The 20,464-nt window shown below is 46.1% G+C and overlaps 1 protein-coding gene across 17 annotated transcripts in view; it reads left to right on the plus strand.

Moving 5' to 3' along the window:
* KYAT3 (kynurenine aminotransferase 3) overlaps positions 1–20,464 on the plus strand; it is a 56,292-nt gene that overhangs the window by 14,750 nt on the left and 21,078 nt on the right. For 16 of the 17 annotated variants that reach the window (XM_001929384.5, XM_005663713.3, XM_003125926.4 and 13 more), the window contains 6 exons: positions 6,768–6,826; positions 7,705–7,849; positions 10,805–10,954; positions 16,440–16,526; positions 17,561–17,686; positions 17,780–17,900. In XM_001929384.5, coding sequence (XP_001929419.2) covers positions 6,768–6,826; positions 7,705–7,849; positions 10,805–10,954; positions 16,440–16,526; positions 17,561–17,686; positions 17,780–17,900 — 688 coding nt within the window. Of the gene's footprint in view, positions 1–1,118; positions 1,245–6,767; positions 6,827–7,704; positions 7,850–10,804; positions 10,955–16,439; positions 16,527–17,560; positions 17,687–17,779; positions 17,901–20,464 lie in introns of all 17 variants that reach the window. The other variant, XM_013997422.2, reaches the window with a different exon arrangement.

The raw sequence follows: 20,464 nt of genomic DNA on the forward strand, positions 1-20,464 counted from the left end.
GATAACAGACACTCAAACAACAGGGGGACGAAGGCATAAGGTGTGATATATAACCTGAACTATTACCTACTAATTAAAGGTGAAATTCTTATGATGGCTAAGAAAATTCACAGAATGTTTAACATTCTCTGTTAAGAGACAACATTTTTAAAAATGCCTGTGATTGCACCTATGGATACCTACTTCGCAGCTCTAAAGGGTAATGGGTGTACCCGCAGCCTGGGTTCACATGAGCGCTTAACAGATAATCCCTTTCTGCTCCAGCCTGGTCTTGATGTACGTGAGTCCATCTGCTTCTCCCGCCTGGTGGTTGTCCTTGTCTCTCCAGAAAGCAGCTTTGGTATTTCTGTTTCTGGCCTTTTCTTGCACTCTTCGTTTTTGTCCTGGATTCCTACCCCGTGATTCCTAGATATTAACAGCCTTGCTTTCCCCAGCTTCGGCCCTGCACTTGGGAGGACTTTCCTACCCAAGTCCTGCACCATCTCAGTGCAGCACGTTGTGCAGACAGGGCTCTCGAATTACACGCAACTGAGAGTTGTGTACCTTTGGGTGTTAGGATAATGGGTAATATTTGTTTCTTCTTTCCAAACTTTTCAGGTACTATTGCAATAAACATTTTTAAAAATCAGAATGTGGACCTCCAATATGATATTAGTTTCAGATGTACGACCCAATGCTGGGACGTTTATATGCATTGAGAACTGATCCCCACAGTAAGTCAAGTAACCATCTGCCCCGTGCAGAGGTATCACAGTATTATTTACGATGTTCCTTGGGGCTTATTTATTACACGCCTGGAGGTTTGTTCGTCTTAATCCCCTTCACCTGTTCCCTCCACCACCATCCCACCCACCTTCTGGCAACCACTCATTTGTTCTCTGCATCTCTAAGTCTGCTTTCACTTCGTTTTGTTCATCTGTTTTGTTTTTTAGATTCCACACATAGGGGAGATCATGCAGAATTTGTCTTTCTTTGTCCAACTTACTTCATTTAGCGTTAACACCTCCTCGATCCATCACTGTGGTTACAAATGGCAAGATTTTATTTATTTTTTGTGACTTGAGTATACTCCACTGTATATTTACATCCTGTATCTTCCTTATCCACTTGTCTTTCAGTGGACACATACCTTGGCTATCTGTAACCAGTGATGCACTGAACATCAGTGAAGCATACATCTTCTCAATTTAGTGTTTCTGTGTTCTTTGGGTAAATACCCAGCGGTGAAATTGCTGAATCACATGGTAATTCTATTTTTAATTTTTTAAAGACCCTCCTACTGTTTTCCAAAGTGGCCGCACCAATTTACAACCCCACCAGTAGTGCACAAGGGTTCCTCCTTCTCCACATCTTCCCAGACGCTTGCTATTTTTGTTTTCTTAAGGATAGCTATGGTGACAGGTGCAGTTAGTGGTTTAAAGAGGTACTTAGCTTTTTCTTATGTCTGCCAAGAGTGGCATCTAGTGGTGATTCTGCAGAACTGCATGTTTCAGCTTCCCATGAACAACCAAAGATGCTGCTTGCTTTCTCCCTAGCAGTTCTGTGTTTATAATACCGCAGTACAGTGGACGTATGCCAGGCATTAATCTACCTGGGAAGGAAGGCCATCTCGGGAGTTAGTTGTCTAGAGATTGTACAGGCCCTACAGATGTTCCATAGTACACCTGGGGCTCATATTTAGTTCCTCGTAGGATTTCAGGTTTATTTTTATTGTCCGCATACTGGGTCCGCTCTGGACAATAATTCTTAGACAGGGAGCATTTGCACCTACTGCTGAATCTTGATGCCTTTGGGCACTGTGGGGCGTCTTAGACATTTTCACTCCTATATTCATTTCCTTGGGCTTCCTTAAAGAAGTAGCACAACCACTGTGGCTTAGACAACAAAAATGTATTCCCTCGTAGCACAGGAGGCCAGGAGTCCAAGGTGCAGGTGTTGGCAGGGTCGGTTCTTCTGAGAGCTGTGAGGGGGACTCTCCTCCTGCTTCCCCCAGCTTCTGGTGCTCCTTGACTCACAGAAGCATCATCCTCATCCCGCCTCAATCAGTAACTTGAACTAAAGCAAACTACCCTCCATAATGTGCGTGGCCTTGATTCGATCAAGAGAAAAGACAGAGGTTCCCCCCAGAAGAGGGAGTTCTGCTGCAGACTGCAGCTGCCACTTCAGCTCTTCCTTGGGTCTCCCGCCTGCCGGAGCTCTGCAGGTTTCAGCCTTGCCAGTGCTCACAGGTCTCGTGAGCCAATTCCTTAAAATAAATCACTGTATATGCGCACATCCTATCGATTCAGTTTCTTTAGAGAAATCTGATTAATGCAGGCAGACATCAAGGAACAGTGAACAAGCTAGAAATAGTTCCTCATAGAGCTTAGAGTCTAAGGAAGAATACAGTCAAATAAACAGAGAGAGAAATGCAGGGCTCTGTCGTAAACGCCTCCTGTCGGGAGCTCATCAGACGTCAGAGAGACATGACACTTTGACTTGGGAATCAGAGAAGGCCCCCCAGAAATAACGTCGAACTCGAGAACGAAAGGTGGCAGGTGAAATAGGAGTTCGCGAAGTGAGGGAGCGAGGTGGTGGAGACCCGGATTGGACTGAGTATAGACCACGCATTCTTTCTGTTGTTGCTGGCTGCACCTGCGGCATACAGGCTGTTTGTGGCCGGGGACTGAGCCTGAGCCAAAGCAGTGACCGGAGTCACAGTCGTGACGATGCTAGATCCTTAACCCACGTGCCACCAGGGAACTCCAGAACGTGCATTCTACACAAAGGCCTTCTCCCAAGGGGAAGGAACTGGCGCTGGATCACGTTTTGTGATCACCCAAAGCTCAACTCTGACAAAATCATCTTCATTAATGTTTAATGGGGGCGGGGAGCAGGGGAGACATGATTGTAAAAAATGTCTAAAAATCCTCCATGGGGATGAGGGAGTGTGGTGACCGAAAGGTGGGCTGAGAGACAGAGGTTCAGCAAGACCGTTTGGTAGAGGAAGGCTCTCTTATGAAGCTGGCAAGACAATACTGTGGAATGGATGCCTATCCAGTGATGCCTATCCAGTGATGCCTATCCAGTGATGCCTATGCAGTGCCTGCAATGGGGGGGCGGGGAGCAGAGGCGGGGGAGTAATGAGAGAAGAGGCTGCTCTAGATGCACATTTTAAAGAAAATTATAGCTGAGAACACATTTTGGCCCCAACTTTCTAAATATTTTGAGTAACTTTGAACTTTGTGTCTTGATGATCTGCGGGCAGCTGTGCACACTTTTCTGTGTGAATCTCTGCTCTGTGTGTGCAGCCACAGACCGAATGAATCACATTGAACATTTTTTGAGAGGACAGGACAGTTGTTGAAATGTCTTTTTCTCTCGATCTTTCCGGGGGTGTTTAGTTCTCCCACAGCAATCTCTGGAGGAGCGTGGGCACGTGATTGTAACGCTCTTCTGGAAGGTGCCTCAGCCTCTGGAGAATGTGCGCCTGATAGAGTCCACCGCCCTTTCAAAGATTAAAAATCTGAGAGTGAAAAGGGTATTTTTCCTGGTTCCATTATTGGGAGTAGAATGAGAACAATGGTCTATTTAATAACCGTTATCATTATCTTCCTCCCAGATTGAATTAAAATTGCTTTAATATTCTATTAGGAAAATCTTTGAAAAAATGCCGCCAATCTTTTTTTCTTCCAGCAGCTTGTTAACAATGAACTTGAAGCTAGTTCAATGCTTTTGAGAGATAATAAAACTTAATTTTATAATCTAAAGAACCGAAAAATTGTACGCCATGCCATAATTCTAACTTCCTTTTTTTGTTTTTTTTTGTCTTTTTTTAGGGCCGCGCCCACGGCATATGGAGGTTCCCAGACTAGGGGTCAAATCAGAGCTACAGCTGCCGGCCTACACCATAGCCACAGCCACGCCAGATCCGAGCCACGTCTGCAACCTACACCCCAGCTCAGGGCAACACCGGATTCTTAACCTGCTGAGCGAGGCCAAGGATGGAACCTGCAACCTTATGGTTCCTCATCGGATTCGTTGCCACTGCGCCACGATGGGAACTCCCATAATTCTAACTTTCCGCATTGTTTTATCCCAGCCCTAGCTTGCTTGATCTGAGTGTACCCACCCAAATGTCTAGGAGTCAGGGTTCTAGTGTCTTTTTTACAAGGTCCCGTTATGTAACAGACAGTGTGTGAAAACAGTGCCGAGTATGTTTTCTTAGGTCAGACTACCTGGATTCAAGCTCTGGGTTGAGTCTGGGTGAAACGCCACCCGCTTCAGTGACCCTGGGCCTGGGCAGGCGCGTGGTTACATGGGCTTCTCTTCTCTGTACCTCACTTTCCTCGGGTGCAAACCGTGGCTCATCATGGAGCCACTACGTGGGGTCGCTGTAAATATTAAATGTTAATTGTTTAAGACGCTTAGAGTAGTGCCTGGTATGTACTGACTCGGTGATGCTAACTGTGCCTCTTATTTGGAACTCCTTGCGGAGTAGTTCTTAAACCATTTGGTTTGGCGCCTTCTGTATGCCACATATGGAACGTACTTGTGAAAGTGCTGGTACGTCTTACCTAAAGTGATCTTCAGAGCATGATTCATATTATGGTTTTATTTGAGTTTTTGTTTTATGTTGGAGTGTAGCTGATTTGCAGGATTATATTCGTTTAAGGTGTTACATTAGTTTATTTTGTGCTGGAGTATAGCTGACTTGCAATGTTCTATTAGTTTCAGCAAAATGACTCAGTTATGTCTATACACAGATCCATTCTTTTTCAGACTCTTTTCTCACGTAGGTTATTACAGAATGATGAGTGGAGTTCCCTGTGCTAGACAGTAGGTCCTTGCTGATTCTTTTTTTTTCTCAGCCACACCCACAGCATGTGGGAGTTTCCCAGCCAGGGACGGAACCCTCACCACAGCAGTGACCCAAGCCACAGCAGTGGCAACACCAGGTCCTCAACCCACCGTGCCACAAGGGAACTCCAGTTATCTGTTTTATATGTAGAAGTGTTATATTTTAATCCAAAATTCCTAATTTATCCCTCTCCCCACCCCCATTGGTAACCATCAGTTTGTTTTCTGTGTCTGTGAGTCCATTTCTCTTTTGTAAATAAGTTCATTTGTCTCCTTTTTTAAAATCCCACACATAAGCGGTATCAGATGGTTTTGTCTTTCTCTTTCTGGCTGGCCTCACTTGGCGTGGTGGCCGAGTGACATTCCGTTGTACTCACCCACTCCTCTGGCGATGAGCACTTGGGCCGCTTCCGTGTCTTGGCTGTTGTGAAGAGTGCTGCAGAGAACAGCAGGGTGCATTATCTTTTTGAAGTACGGTTTTCTCTGGACAGATGCTCTGGACTGGGATTACTGGATCATGTGGTAGTTCTCTTTTCACTTTTTTAAGGAACCTCCATACCAATCTCCGCAGTGACTGTGCCACTTTACATTCCCGCCAGCAGGGTAGGAGGCTTCCCTTTTCTGAACGCTGCCTCTAGCATTTATTGTTTCTGGGTTTTTTGATGATGGCCGTTCTGAGCAGTGCGAGGTGATACCTCCCTGTAGTTTCGGTTTGCAGTTCTCTAATAATTAGTATGTTGAGCATCTTTTCATATGACATCATCTGTGTGTCATTTTTGGAGAAAGGTCTGTGTAGATCTTCAGACCACGTTTCTGATTGGGTTGTTTGTTCTTAGAGCTTCCTGAGCTGTTTGTATATTTTGGAGGTGAATCCATTGCTAGTCGTATTGTGTGCGGATATCTTCTTCTATCCTGTGGGTTTTTTTCTCTTTGGTTCTGGTTTCCTTTGCTGTGCAAAAGCTTTTGAGTCAAGTTAGGTCCCATTTCATTAGTTTTGGTTTTATTTTCATTACTCTGGGAAGTGGATCCAAAGAGATACTGTTGTGATTTAGTCGAAGTTGTGTTCTGCCTGTGTTTTCCTCTAAGAGGTTTAGAGTCTTATCTAGGTCTTTAATCCATTTCGAGTTTACGTTTGTGTATGGTGTTCAAGAATGTTCTATTTCCATTCTTTTGCCTGGAGCTGTCGGGTTTCCCGGCCTCACTTACTGAAGAGACTTTCTTTTCTCCACTGTATACTCTCACCCCCTCTGTCAGAGGTTAATTGTCCGTAGGTGCCTGAGGTTTTTTGGTGTTTGTTTTGGGCTGCACCCACAGCATGGGAAAGTTCCTGGATCAGAGTCCCTGAACCCACACCCCCGCAGTGATCAGAGCCACAGCAGTGACAGCGCCGGACTTTTATCCCACTGAGCCACCAGGGAACTCTAAACACAATTCTTTTTTTTTTCTTTTTTGGCCTCCCTGCGGCATATGCAGTTCCCTGGCCAGGGATCAGATCCCACCCATGGCTGTGACCTAGGCTGCAGCTGCGGTAACACAGATCCTTCAACCCACTCCCCTGGGCCAGGGATCGAAGTGTCCCAGTGCCCCAGAGTCTCAGCTGATCTCATTGTGCCACAGTGGGAACTGCCAGAGATGTTTTCTTAAACTGACTTTTTTTAGTATCACCATTGGTCTCTTGAGTACATTTCAGGCCTTTAAGTTGATGTATTTTTTAGACTATGCTGGTATTTTTGTTCTTATGTGAGAAGATGAAGCTCTAAGGTTCATAAGAAAAAACACTCCTTGAAACAGTAGGTGAAAGATGAATTCCTCTTCGGAATTTTGTACCGGCGTCTAGAATTTATCTCTAGTACTCTTCTTTTTACTCGTGATTTTTCACGTTTTGATTCAAGGAATTTTAAAGTGTTTTCAATATTTGTATCTTTCAGGAAATGTCTTCGAAATTCAAAAATGCAAAACGAATTGAAGGCCTTGACAGCAATGTATGGTGAGTACCTTAAGCAGTAGTAATTGGGTGAGCATTTTCCTCCACATGCTTGTACCCGTAGTTGGACATTTTTAGCCTTATCTGTAGTCTGTAAACAAAGCCATTTGTTTCAGAGCCCCAGAATTACAGCCATCTCCGAGGGTCTGAGGGAAGTTCTTTTTTTTTTTTTTTTTTTTTTGTCTTCTGTCCTTTTTAGGGCCACACCTGCGGCATATGGAGGTTCCCAGGCTATGAGTCGAATCAGAGCTGTAGCTGCCGGCCTACACCACAGCCACAGCAACAAGGGATCCAAGCCGCACCTGTGACCCACACCACAGCTCATGGCAACACCCACTGATTGAGGCCAGGGATCGAACCCGCAACTTCATGGTTCCTAGTCGGATTCGTTTCCACTGTGCCACGACGGAAACTCCCAAAGCCAGTTGTTTTAATTCATCCGTTCAATGGGAATGCACTGATTTGTTTATTCAGCAGGTGTGCCAGGCCCTGTGCTGGGCGCTGGAAATGGGCAGAGAAAACCATTGTTTGGATGGATGCTCGTGAAACTTACCTTCTACTCCATGAACTTTTCCCATTAGCTCCACTCTCTAATGGTTGATTAGAGAACTTAGCAGATGGTTGGGAAAAAAATATATGTGATTACAATAGGGGTATCGTGGAGCTGAGATTTGTCAGAAACATTAAGTTCATCAACTCACCCATCATTTTTCTAGGAAACGTCACTTTGTCAACAGTAGAATTCTTTATTGGGATCACACTGATTTTTTTTTTTTTTGGATCTATAGAAGTAAATTTTATTTTTCAGTTTTAGGAGCTAGGTATTAAAAAACTAACTTTGTAATTGTCGTTCTTACTAACATTAGCATTTTTTGTCTCAGGGTCGAATTCACCCAGTTGGCTGCAGACCCCACCGTTGTCAATCTTGGCCAAGGCCTCCCAGACATTTCCCCCCCTGAGTACGTCAAGGAGAAGCTGTCGAAGATCGCAGCCGTTGACAGTATGAATCAGTACACACGGGGCTTTGTAAGTACGCGGGGACCGCGGCCCGGGGGCTGGGGTTTTTATCGGATTGTGTGTGAATGTTCTTCCACCACCTCTGTGCCCTTGGCTCTCTGGAACCCCCTGTGCCTACCTGATAGCCAGAAACACCCCACCCTGCCCTTATCCCCTAGGACGAGCTGGCCCTGGCCCGGCCTGGCCTTCGCTGCTGTCCCAGGGTGGGGTCCTCGGGCAGCAGAGAAGAAGGTTCCCTAGAGACACGCCTTCTCTCCCTGGCGCACTCAGGCGGCCCTGGCCTCTCAACTCGTGTCCCCTGCTCCCCACTCTCACTCTCTGACTCAGCCCAACCTCCATCCTCCGGTGGCAAAAGGCCTCCGACATCAGGAGATTTCCGAGATTCTACCAAAAAAAACCAACAACCAACCAAAAAACCTTCCCACAACACACTAAGTGAATTGAATAAGTTTCAGGACACAAAACCACTACACAAAATTCAATTGTATTTCTGAGTACTAGAAATGAACAGTCGAAAAGTTAAATTTTTTAAAATGCCGTTTACAATAGGATCCAATCACATGAAATTTAAATCGGATTTTTTCTTAAATATACATAAGAGCAGCACAGTGAGAACTGTGAAACGTTGCTCAGAGAAATTGAGCAATACCTAGGTAAGCGGAGTGATGTGTGATGGTGGCGGACGGGAAGGCCAAGTAAGGTTAAGGTGTCCGCTTTCCCTAAACTGATCCACGGCAGAGGTTGGGAAGTGTGGTCCCAGGGCCACATCCAGCCGCCCCTGCTTTTGTACAGGAGCTTCAGCAGAAGACCTCCACACGCACCGTCTGTGGCCTTCCCAGTCTGTGACCGACCGTGAGTGCGTGCACGCGGGGGTGTCTCTGTATTGATAGCCCTCTGGGAACGTGCCACCCTGTCGCCAGGCTGTGGACGTTGGTCACCTGTGGGGGACCGGAAGTAACAGATTTTGAGGAGAGATCATTGTTCTGTACGTATCTTTGCCTAGTTTTACTCCCTCTATGAACCATGAGTGATTAAGGATGGATTCAGTGCTTTCTCATCGACTTTTGCTAGAATTCATTCGACGTGGTATTAAAATGAAATTCAAAGGGAATTCTGGATTTCTGGAAAGTGTAACAACTTTTTCTTGCTCTTTCCACAATTCATGTATTTTTTTTTATCTTAAATTTAAGTATCTTTTTAAACTCTTGCTGTTACTTTTTACTTTACTGGCTGTGTTTGATCACTTTTTTATTATTATAACCAGTTTCTCTAATATTATAATATCTCCCATTTTAAAAATAGGAAAAATGTGCTTGGGCTTCATTTTATTGATGTTTAACTGGATGAGGGTCTGAGACATAAGAGCCAGTGTTCCGAAAGACATAAAAATTTGACAAATAAATGCATCTTTGACCCAAAAAAAAAAAAATCCCTCCCTTTCTTACCTTTTCTTTTTTTTCTTTTTACGGCAGCACCTGTGGCATATGGAGGTTCCCAGGCTGGGGGTCAAATTGTAGCTGCAGCTACTGGCCTACACCACAGCCACAGCAACGTGGGATCTGAGCCACATCTGTGACCTACACCACAGCTCACAGGAACACCAGATCCTTAACCCACTGAGCAAGGCCAGGGATCGAACCTGCGTCTTCGCGGAAACAATATCAGGTCCCTAACCTGCTGAGCCACACGGGGAGCTCCTCCCTTTCTATATACAAACCTAGGTAGATATCTTGGAATCAGAGACTTCCTTAGCCCACAAGCCTGGGGTATAAGCAAGCAGCCTCCTCTGCTGCTGCGTCCTGAGCCAGGGCACCTCGCCAGCACCCAGGGGCCTTCCTGACAAAAGCCCACGACCTGCCCTCAGACACGTGTTTGCAGGTGACCAAAGATCAGGGAGGTCCCCAAAAACAGAAGGAGGAAGTAGATGCTGGGCAACAAAGGAAAAAGAAAGATTGACTTTAATGCCAAATAGACAAGAAGAAAAAACGGAAGGGAAAGAAAGAGAAAATGGAGGAAAAGCCAAGCAGGGGTTCCCCCACTCCCCACGCGCCCCTGTGCTCGGGCCTTCGCCCCCTGGGATCTCCGGGCGCGGCGCTCTCCTGCAGAACTGCCGCCCTCGCCGACCTGTCAGCGACGTGCCGCACCCGCCGCACCTCGGCCTGCACTCGGCGTCAGCACTCGGGTGCGTTTCTTTGGGGAATTTGCCCTCTCTCCGCAGTCCACGCGTTGGCATGACTTTCTCTCCAGCAACGCGGAAAACAGATTGAGAGGATATACAGTTAATGCAGGACGTTTGGTTGTTTTAACTGGGAAAAAAAATCCAACTCTACAATATAATTCAATTGTTGCCAAAAATAAAGTAGGTAAATCTGTATTAATTACAACCAAAAACACATACTATCAAAAATATATTTGATATTGAAGTTTTTTTTTGTTTTTTTTGTTTTTGCTTTTTAGAGCCACACCCAAGGCATATGAAGTTTCCCAGCCTAGGGGTCAAATTGGAGCTATGGCTGCCAGTCTACACCACAGCCACAGCAACAAGGGATCCAAACTGCATCTGTGACCAACACCACAGCTCACGGCAACCCCGGATCCCCAACCCACCGAGCGAGGCCAGGGGCTGAACCCACATCCTCATGGAGCCTAGTCAGGTTCATTAACTGCTGAACCACAAAAGGAACTCCTTGAAGTTAACTTTTATTCAAAACTAATCACTTGAAATTTTGTATTCGCAAATCAACATTTAATAGGAAGTTTTTCATCATGAGCAAGTCTTTATGACCACTCATGCAGGAACGCTCTGAAAGAAGGGGAAGAAAATTTTTTAATTCATTGCCATTTAAAAATACAAATTGGATAAACCCCAGGTGTTAAACATTCGTATATCTTAGAGTCAAACTGCCTTAGAGAAAGAGGTCTCGTAATCAAATTCAAGGTTTTTTCCTCCTTTTTGCTCAACAGGGTCATCTATCACTTGTGAAAGCTCTGTCCTGCCTGTATGGAAAGTTTTATCAAAAGCAGATCAATCCCACTGAAGAAATCGTTGTGACAGTGGGAGCGTATGGATCCCTTTTTAATGCCATTCAAGGATTCATCGAGGAGGGAGACGAAGTAAGTATGTTAACATTATCATGCGGCCTCTGTTAATCACTGTCATTTGTCCTGCTTTTACTCACTTTTTTTTCCCCTTTTTGGCCACGTCCCCAGCAGGTAGAAGTTTCCAGGCCAGGGAGCAAACCCTCACCACAGCAGCAACCCAAGCTGCTGCAGCAATAGTGCCCGATTCTTAACCTGCTGCACCACAAGGGAACTCCTGCTTTTACGTTTTTATTTTATTTTATTATTTTATCTTTTCTGTTATTTTTAAAATAAAATATATTTTAAAAATACTATTGGCTGTGCCTGCAGCATATGGAAGTTCCCAGGCCAGGGATTGAACCCACACCACGGAAACAACCTGTGCCACAGCACTGACAATGCCAGGTCCTTAACCCACTGAGCTACCGGGGAACTCCATGCTTTTACTGATTTTACACTTTTATTTTTTTTTATTATTTTTGGATTATAACGCGTATGCCATCAAGTTCACAGATGTTAAGCACAATTCAGTGAGTGTTTACATGGATATGTGTATGTATCTCTCCACGTCACACAAACCTGATGAAGACGTGGTACACCACAGCACCCCAGAGGCCTCCCTTCCCCTCCCTAGCCCATATTCTCCCAGAGGCAATCATTCTTCTGCGTTTTATCAGCATAGTTCATTTTGCCAGCGCCTTAACTTGGTGTGATAGAGTCATACCATATGTTCTCTTGAGTCTGGCTCCTTTTACTTATTGTTTTGTCTATGAGAGCCCTTCATTGTGTTGCCTGTCATTTATTCTTATTTTTACTGCCTATTTATTTATTTTTAGGAGGTCACTTGCACAAATACCTGAAATCTCGTCCGAATGCTGTTGGTTTCCATCCCAATTATCCTGTGTCTGTTGTTCCAAAACAGGAGCTGTCGGGTGCACACGTCCAGCCCCTCTGTTTTCCCTGATGGTTTCATACGGCATATTGAGCATAATTGCTCATGCTCTGCAATAGGACCTTCTTGTTTATCCATTCCGTGTGTAATAGTTTGCATCCACTGGTCCCAAACTCCCCATTCAGCCTCCCCTCGCCACTCCCTCCCCCACTTCCCTTTGGCCACCCCACGTCTGTTCTCTATGTCTCTGAGCCTGTGTCTGTTTCATAGGTACGTTGGTTTGAGTCCTATTTTATTTTATTTTTTATTTCTAATTTGTATTGAAGAGTATTATTAATCACATATTTTATTTTTTTAATTTTTAAAGTATATATATATACACACACACACACACATATATATATATATATATATATATATTTTTTTTTTTTTTGGCCTTTTTCTAGGGCCGCTTCCTGCGGCATATGGAGGTTCCCAGGCTAGGGGTCTAATCGGAGCTGTAGCTGCTGGCCTACACCACAGCCACAGCAACACAGGACCTGAGCCGCTTCTGCAACCTACAGCACAGCTCACAGCAATGCCAGATCCTTAACCCAATGAGCAAGGCCAGGGATCGAACCCGCAACCTCATGGTTCCTAGACGGATTCGTTAACCACTGCACCACAACAGGAACTCCTCTAAAGTATATTTGATTTACAATATTGTGCCAATATCTGCTGTATCAAGTGATATTTTATCAAGTGATATTTTAGAGTCCATGTGTAGGTGATATCATATGGTATTTGTGTTTCTCTTTTTAACTTCACTTAGTATGATAATCTCTAGGTCTATCTATGTAGTTGCAAATGGTGTTATTTCATTGTTTATGACTGAGTAGTTTTCGTGTGTGTGTGTGTGTGTGTGTACATCACATTGTCTTTATTCACCTGTTGATGGACATTTGGTTGTTCCCATGTCTTGGCTTTGGAGGGGGATCTGCTGTAAACATAGGCATGCATATACCTTTTCAAAGTATGGTTTTGTCTGGGTAGATGCCCAGGAGTGGGACTGCCGGATCATGTGGCAGCTCTGTCTTTAGTTTTATAAGGCCCCTGCACGCTGTTCCCCACAGTGGCTGCACCGGTTTACATTCCCACCAACAGTGAAGGAGGGTTCCCTTTTCTCCACACCTTCTCCCGCAGTTTTGATGGACTTTTTGATGTTAGGCATCCTGACTGGTGTGAGGGGACAGCTCATCTCTAATCACTGGTGATATCAAGAATCTTTTCTTGCTCCTATCAGCCGTCTGATTGTCTTCTTCAGAGAAATGTCTATTCAGCTCTTCTGCCAATTTTTTGCTGTGCTTTTCTTTTTTCTTTTTGGCCACACCTACATCATAGGTAGACTCCTAGGCTTGGACTCAAATCCATGCCACAGCAGTTACCCAAGGTGCTGCAATGACAACATCAAATCCTTAACCTGCTAAGCCACAAGATAACTCCTTTTAGGCCCATTTTTGATTGGGTTATTTGTTTTTGTGTTACTGAGCTTTACAGCCTGTTCAGATAAGGACATGTAAAAGGGACTAGCAATGAAGCAGCAAAGTGAGTCTTAGCTTTCACTGCTTAGATGACCTTTAATCGGACCTCAATCAACACGTATTGGGTCACTGTCGTTTTGTGCCTTGTATTGTTAGCAGCACCACGTGAGGCATGTATGAAAAGAGGCCTGTGACTTCTTGTATTTAGCGGTGCGATGTGAGGCCCACTTTGGCACTGACCCCGGTCAGCTCTGCCCCTGCCTCCCCGTTATCCTTCCAGGTCCCCGCTGCATATTTCCTCGCCCCTCTCCTTTAGTCCGAAGTTACTGAGACTGTGCTGGGCACTGTGGGAGAGAGAGCTTGAAAGGCGCTTTCTATGCATAAAGGGTTCTCTGTCTAGCAGACGAGATAGACCTGGGCGCAAATGCAGAGGTGGCAGTGCCATGGGCAGTGGTAAGTTACCATGGTGACAAGAGGAGCACGTGATCAGCTCTGCTAATACAGGTCTGGAAGGTTCCAGGGAGGCTTCGCTCAAGGCAGGTCTGCAGAGTGCATCTGTATGGTTAATTCCTGTCTTTGAACTCTGTCTGCAGGTTAGCTGTACCTCCTTTATTTTTTATTGTTTATTTTTTATTTTTCATCTTTTTGTCTTTTTTAGGATTGCACCCACGGCATATGGAGGTTCCCAGCCCAGAGGTCTAATCAGAGCTGTAGCCGCCGGCCTACACCACAGCCACAGCAACACCAGATCCTAGCTGCATCTGCGACCTACACCACAGCTCCCAGCAACGCCGGATCCTTAACCCACCAAGCAAGGCCAGGGATCGAACCCGAAACCTCATGGTTCCTAGTCGGATTCATTAACCACTGAGCCATGACAGAAACCGATTTTTTTGTTGTTGTTGCCTCCTTTATAACAGAGCCCTCTGTTACTTTGTGTTGCATTATCCCTTTGCGTCTGCGTCCCTTCTCCTGCGCCAGACAGTGCGCTGCTGAGGAAGCAGGGCAGTCACCCCTGCCTTTACGTCCTCTCCTCTGATCCTGTAACAGTTGGAACTTTGGTCTCAGACGGTGGTGTCTCACTCCCGCCTGGCCTCCTCCTCCTCTGCCCTCGGCAGGTGTGTCCTGAGGCCCCGCCCCCTGCTCCCTCTGTTCCCTCTTCCCTCATCATCGTGTCTAATATTTTGAAACCACACGTGTCACTTTCCATCACAGTGACCTACTGTTTTCCTTAAAGCATTTATTCATGTCTGAAGTTATCTGATTTCCTTCCTCGTTTCCTTATTTAAGGCTCTCTGTGGCATGTCAGTTCCAGGCGAACTAGCTTATTGCTCCAGAGCCAGCACTACAATAGGGAGTGCTCAGTAAATACTCTTCACAAAGCGAGGGAATGACTTCCATTGTGAAAATAAAGAACGGACGAGGGAGAGTGCCAAGTGCATCCTTCAGCTCCACCTCGCTGCTTCCCGGTTGATCTCCCTTCCCTGAGGTCTCACTTCTTGCCAGGGGCCCTTCTCACCGGAGCAACAGAGCTGTCGCACGAGTCCCTGCGAACTGCACAGTTTCATTCAGCACCAGAGGCAGAGGGCCAGCCGTTCCTGCTCGTTTCTTGTCCTCCACACTAACCAGCACCCAAGGAGGCCCATCGTGGAGTCACTACTCAGTGTGGCCGGAGCGCCTGGGACAAGCAGAGGGGCTCTGGAATGGAAGGGCCTCCTATGACTCCAGTGAGAAAGGCCTTGAACAGGAAATACAAACAGCAAAAAGTGCCAATTTGGGATGCTGATTAGGTACTGTGAATTGAACCAACACAAAGTTCAATGAGGCAGTTTAGGTTTCTATGATTATAAACTGTTGTCCGATTTTTCAAAAGCAATTCGACTATGATGTTTGTACCCTTTAGTCTAGCCATCGTCACCAAGTGAATGCATTCAGCAAATGATTTAAAAATGGAGAAACTACACAGAGTCGCAAATGAACACAGCATCGTTATTGATGGAAGCAAACTGTCACAAAATTATCCTGGAGTTCAGTTGACTCTCAAGTAGCCATTAAAATAACAAATATTAAAACTATAATAATATTAAATTTTGGTGAAATATAGCTAAGTTTAAAAAAGGTAGAAAAACTGAGTGTGTGCAATGAATATAAATTATGTTTTCAGGAGTTCCCTTTGTGGCACAGTGGAAACAAATCCAACTAGTATCCATGAGGACGTGGGTTTGATCCCTGGCCTTGCTCAGTAGGTTAAGGATCCAGCATTGCCTTGAGCTGCAGTGTAGGTCGCAGACGTGGCTCAGATCCCAAGTTGCTGTGGCTGTGGTGTAGACCATGTGCTGCAGGTGCAACCCTGAAAAGATAAAAGACAAAAAAAATTTTTAAAATCATGTTTTCAAACTCTCCTTATAGAAAAGCAGGAAGTCGAAATGCTGGGTCCAGGCTGGCATATTGCAGAAGGGGTACTGGCTGACTGGGTAGCCTGGGCCCTGACCTGAAAGCCAGGCCATGGGTGATGGAGAGAGAGCCTGTGGGGCAGCGGCCCAGGAGTGTACCTCACAGGGCCAGGGATTCTCAGAATCCAGAAACGGCCACCTGGAGGGAAGTTGTGCTCTCAGACAGTGGCAGTAGCACCCTGTCTCCCTGCTGCACCCCGTTTGGTGTGCCTGAAAAAAGAGAACCGGCTTTCCTCCCGCCTGAGGCTTAGGTCATCCTCCTTAACAGCAGGAGGGCTGTCTCTGCCACTGATCGTTTATTTTCTCATTTGCAATTTAAAGAAACTCAGTGTTTTTGGCTGGAACATCCCTTTGGGACTCTGATGAGAGCTGTGACCCCTTGCCCCAGAAAAATCTGCCTGTGCATATAGAAACCTTGGCATGTAATGTCAAGGGCCCCCCGTGCAGGCCTGTCCACAGGTCTCCCGAAGAGGTCAACGGCTCCGGTTACGGCTCCCGACAGGCTTCTCGCCCAGGTCTTTTCCACGCAGATGTGGGAAGCCAGAGGCTGCTTGCTCCCTGCCGCACGTCAGCGTGCAGTGCAGCGTCTCTCATGTCGTTTGCTCAGCGGATTAATGACCGATGTGCTGTGTCCCCATGTGCTTTCACCCCAGGTCATAGTGATGGTGCCTTTCTATGACTGCTACGGGCCCATGGTGAGCATGGCCGGAGGAACGCCCGTTTTTGTTCCCCTGCGATCGGTGAGTCTGCCTCTGTGATTCACTGTGACTCAACAAGTGCTGAAAATACCAATTACTTTATTGCCAATAAAGTTTCTACTTTGATTACATTTGGGGATTTACCGTTTCTCTCTCCGCGGCTGAAGGTAACAGCTTTGAGGGGGAGCAGTTACTGCTGTATCGTGCTTTTGCCGTGCATCTGTTATATCGGCATCTGCATCATATGTAGTGTTATCTTTGTGATGATGTGGTTTCTCCCCCCTGACTGAGCACCACCAAGGCAGAGGCCGTTTCTGACTCACTTGTGTAGCACTGATCCCCAGTGACTTGACACCACAAGGTGTGTGCTGGGTGCTCCACAAATGAGTGTGGGATTCTGAATGAAGTAATATTTTTATTCTGCTTTTGTCTTTAGGGGTACTATAAAGCATAGTAGCTTTGTCTTTTAAAAAATCGTATCAAACTAAGTAATACCTTCATGTAGTCATAGAATCTTCTGCTAGCCTTATGGTATCAGGCGCGGTGACCATTCTCAGCTGGCTCCTTTGAAGGCACATAGGCACCTTCACAGCAGTTAATGCTTCCAGAGAGTGTGTTCCACTTAACAGGTGTGAACGCAGGACTCCATCCGGGCCTGTTGGGTTCTTTTTTTTCTTAGGGCCGCGCCTGTGGCATATGGAAGTTCCTGGGCTAGGGGTTGAATGGGAGCTGCAGCTGCCAGCCTATACCACTGCCACAGCAATGCCGGATCCGAGCTGCATCCGCGAGCTATGCTGCAATTTATAGCAACGCTGGATCCTTTACCTGCTGCGTGAGGTCGGAGGTCGAACCTATGTCCTCATGGATGCTAGTTGGACTCATTACCACTGAGCCGCAACAGGAACTCCCCGTTGTGTCTGGAGACAGAAATAAAGCTTGGTTATTTCTGTTTCTTTTCTTTGTTAGTCATCTCTTCAGATGCTTCTCTCTACTTTTTTTCCTTAGCAGGTTATTATCTGTAAGACAGAAAACATGAACTAACTGAATTAAATTGCGTTTTCATTCTTCATGCTTAGAAACCTGTCGATGGGAAAAGATGGTGCAGTTCTGACTGGACGTTAGATCCTCAAGAACTGGCGAGCAAATTTAATTCCAAAACCAAAGCTATAATACTGAATACGCCTCATAACCCTCTTGGCAAGGTGAGTCTTTGATCTCTGTATACAGTCTTCTGATCCCTTATTTTCTCGCCGGTGGAATAATCGGCTCTGCTCTGTTTCCTTTGCCACGTGCAGGTGTTCACCAGGGAGGAACTCCAGGTAATCGCTGACCTCTGCATCAAACATGACACGCTCTGCATCAGTGATGAGGTCTATGAATGGATCGTGTACACCGGGAAGAAGCACTTTAAAATAGGTACCAGTTACTGCAGAGTCGCAAAGGTCAATGTGTCTGGTTGGGAGGGACCCGGAGCAGCTTTAAAATGGTCTCCGTAACAGGCGGATGTCTTTGTGAGCACGTACAAGTGGGATTTGAAGGCGTGGCACTTGAGGGAAGTAATGAACAGATTGAAGAGCAAACAGCACAAACTTAGGGGGAGCGATTGCGAGTCTCACTCTGAAGTTGGGCGACTAGAGACATAGCACTTTTGCCTGGATCCTTAGCTTTTTATCAAGAATCCAGCTGGTACTTGGCACGTAGGACACAGGGAGCTCACTTGTTCCCGAACTGGTCTGTCACTGCTGAGCAAGTTGCCACAGCTCTAAGTCAGCAGGAAAAAATTGCAGTAGCCGTAGGGTGCTGCTGGGTGGCCCTCTCCTGGGACTTCGCCATTACTATGAGGCCGTCTCACCAATGCCACCTGTCCGGTGGGTTAATCCAAACTGACATCATCAATAAGGTTATAAATTGGGCTGCAGCTCGGGGTCTTTGCCCTTGGCTCTCCTGTGCCTGGAGACCCCCTCCCCCGATATCCCCACGGCTCCATCTCTCACGTCCCCAGGTCGTTATTCAGACGTCAGGTTTCATGACACTGAAGGTGGTTACACCTCTCCTTCCTGCATCTGCTCTGTCCCTTTCTGTTCTAGTTTGTTCATTCCTCTAGAACAAATGTCAGCATCTAGACGTTTTACTTCTAACCTTCAAGAAGGTAGGGATTTTTTTATGTTTTGGTCTCATCTGAATCTTCAATTCCCAGAACTAGGTCTGGTGTTTGTTATACAATCCAAAACTAACTGTTGAATGAAAGACAGGACGTCTGGAAAGGATGAGGGAAGCGTAACTAAAATCACCAGCAGAAACTAAGCCGTTTTAAATTAGTGCACTTACACGGACGTCGTTGTCGCCCGTACCGTAATTACCCCTGCAGTACGTGACACGCTGATGTAGAGACATAGCGGACAAAGCACCTGCTTGAGGTGATCGGCGGTAGAAGTGGCCAAAGACGGAGCTAGTCAGGAAGAGAAGCAGAGAGAAAATTCCCATCAGGAAACTGCTGCATACGGAGGCGCGGCGGCGGGGAAGATCCGGAAGTTTATAAGGGGGTGTCGTGACTGGCACAGAGGAGAGGGGAAAAGTAGGGTGTTTCTGAAGGACTCTGTCTCCAAGAATATAAAGTCTAAACTTCACCGAGGGGTCGGTGGTGCCGAGACTTACTTTAGAGGTGGAACATCTTGAAGTCACAGTGTTGCCATCATGAAATAGTGACATACTGCGTTTCCTCGGGAAACCAGAGGCCGCTTCCTCCACAGAAGCTCAGTGATTAGAAGTCAGTATAAAAATCACAATTCTGCCTGTGTTTGCCGGTAACAAAGGGCTTGCTACTGAGATAAGCCCATCTGAATTTTTCTGATTTTTGCTGTTAATGTTTTTTTGGGGGGTTGTTTGTTTTTGTTTTTGTTTTTTGCCTTTTAGAACCACACCCACAGCATATGCAGGTTCCCAGGCTAGGGGTCCAATCGGAGCTACAGCTGCCCGCCCACACCAGAGCCACAGCAACGCCAGATCGGAGCTGCGTCTGTGACCTACACCACAGCTCACGGCAACGCCAGATCCTGAGCGAGGCCAGGGATCGAACCTGTGTCCTCATGATCTTAGTCGGATTCATTAACCGCTGAGCCACGACGGAACTCCTATTAGTGTTTATTTCTGAATGCTAATTTGTTTCAGTATTGGTAGCATTCACTATCAGGTAAGTGATAGCACTTACCTTAAGTGCCTAAGAAAACTTTGTGGCTTAAGAAAATTTTGTGGAAAACTTAAAATTTTTTTTGAGTTCTATTAAAAAGCTCTATAGGTTCTTTTTTTTTTTTTTTTTTTTTCCCCCTCCTCTTTTGGTCATGCCTTAGCATGCAGAAGTTCCTGGGCCAGGAATCAAACCCATGCTACAGGAGCCACCCAAGCTGCAGCCGTGACAATGCCAGATCCTCAACTCTCTCAGCCACAGGGACCTCCAAAAACCTTTATTTGCTACTTTGATCATCAAGTGCCAGCAAGCATACTGTGAGAATGACTGCAACGGGTCGTGACAAGACGTGACAAGGCAAGGGAATTGGCTCCCAGCTGGATTTGTGTTATAAAGCTAAGAACCAGCTACAGGAGAGGATCTTATGTCACATGCCCTGGCGGTGGACGTGCTACGTGGGGCCTATTTTGAAATAGAGGCCTATGGGCACAGAATCTAGCATTTGGAGGTGGGAAGGCAAGCAGCTATGATTCTGAGATCTCAAGCCTGGACCACTCAGCAGTGGCGAGGCTCCTAAGCAGGCCGGAGATGTAGGAGGAGGAACAGGTCTGCAGGGAGGAGTCGAGCAAAGGAACTTCCCGCTCCTCATGCTGTGGTCATGCTAAGTGTCAGTGTCTCGGACACACAGAGATGTCTAGAGACAAGTGGAATTATAGGCCTGATGATCAGGGTCAGATTGGGTGCAGAGATATTTTTGGCAGTCATCAAAATTGTGTTGCTAGCAGACCCCCTGGAC

The sequence above is a fragment of the Sus scrofa genome, chromosome 4 (genome assembly GCF_000003025.6).
Source record: "Sus scrofa isolate TJ Tabasco breed Duroc chromosome 4, Sscrofa11.1, whole genome shotgun sequence".
Classification (NCBI taxonomy): domain Eukaryota; kingdom Metazoa; phylum Chordata; class Mammalia; order Artiodactyla; family Suidae; genus Sus; species Sus scrofa.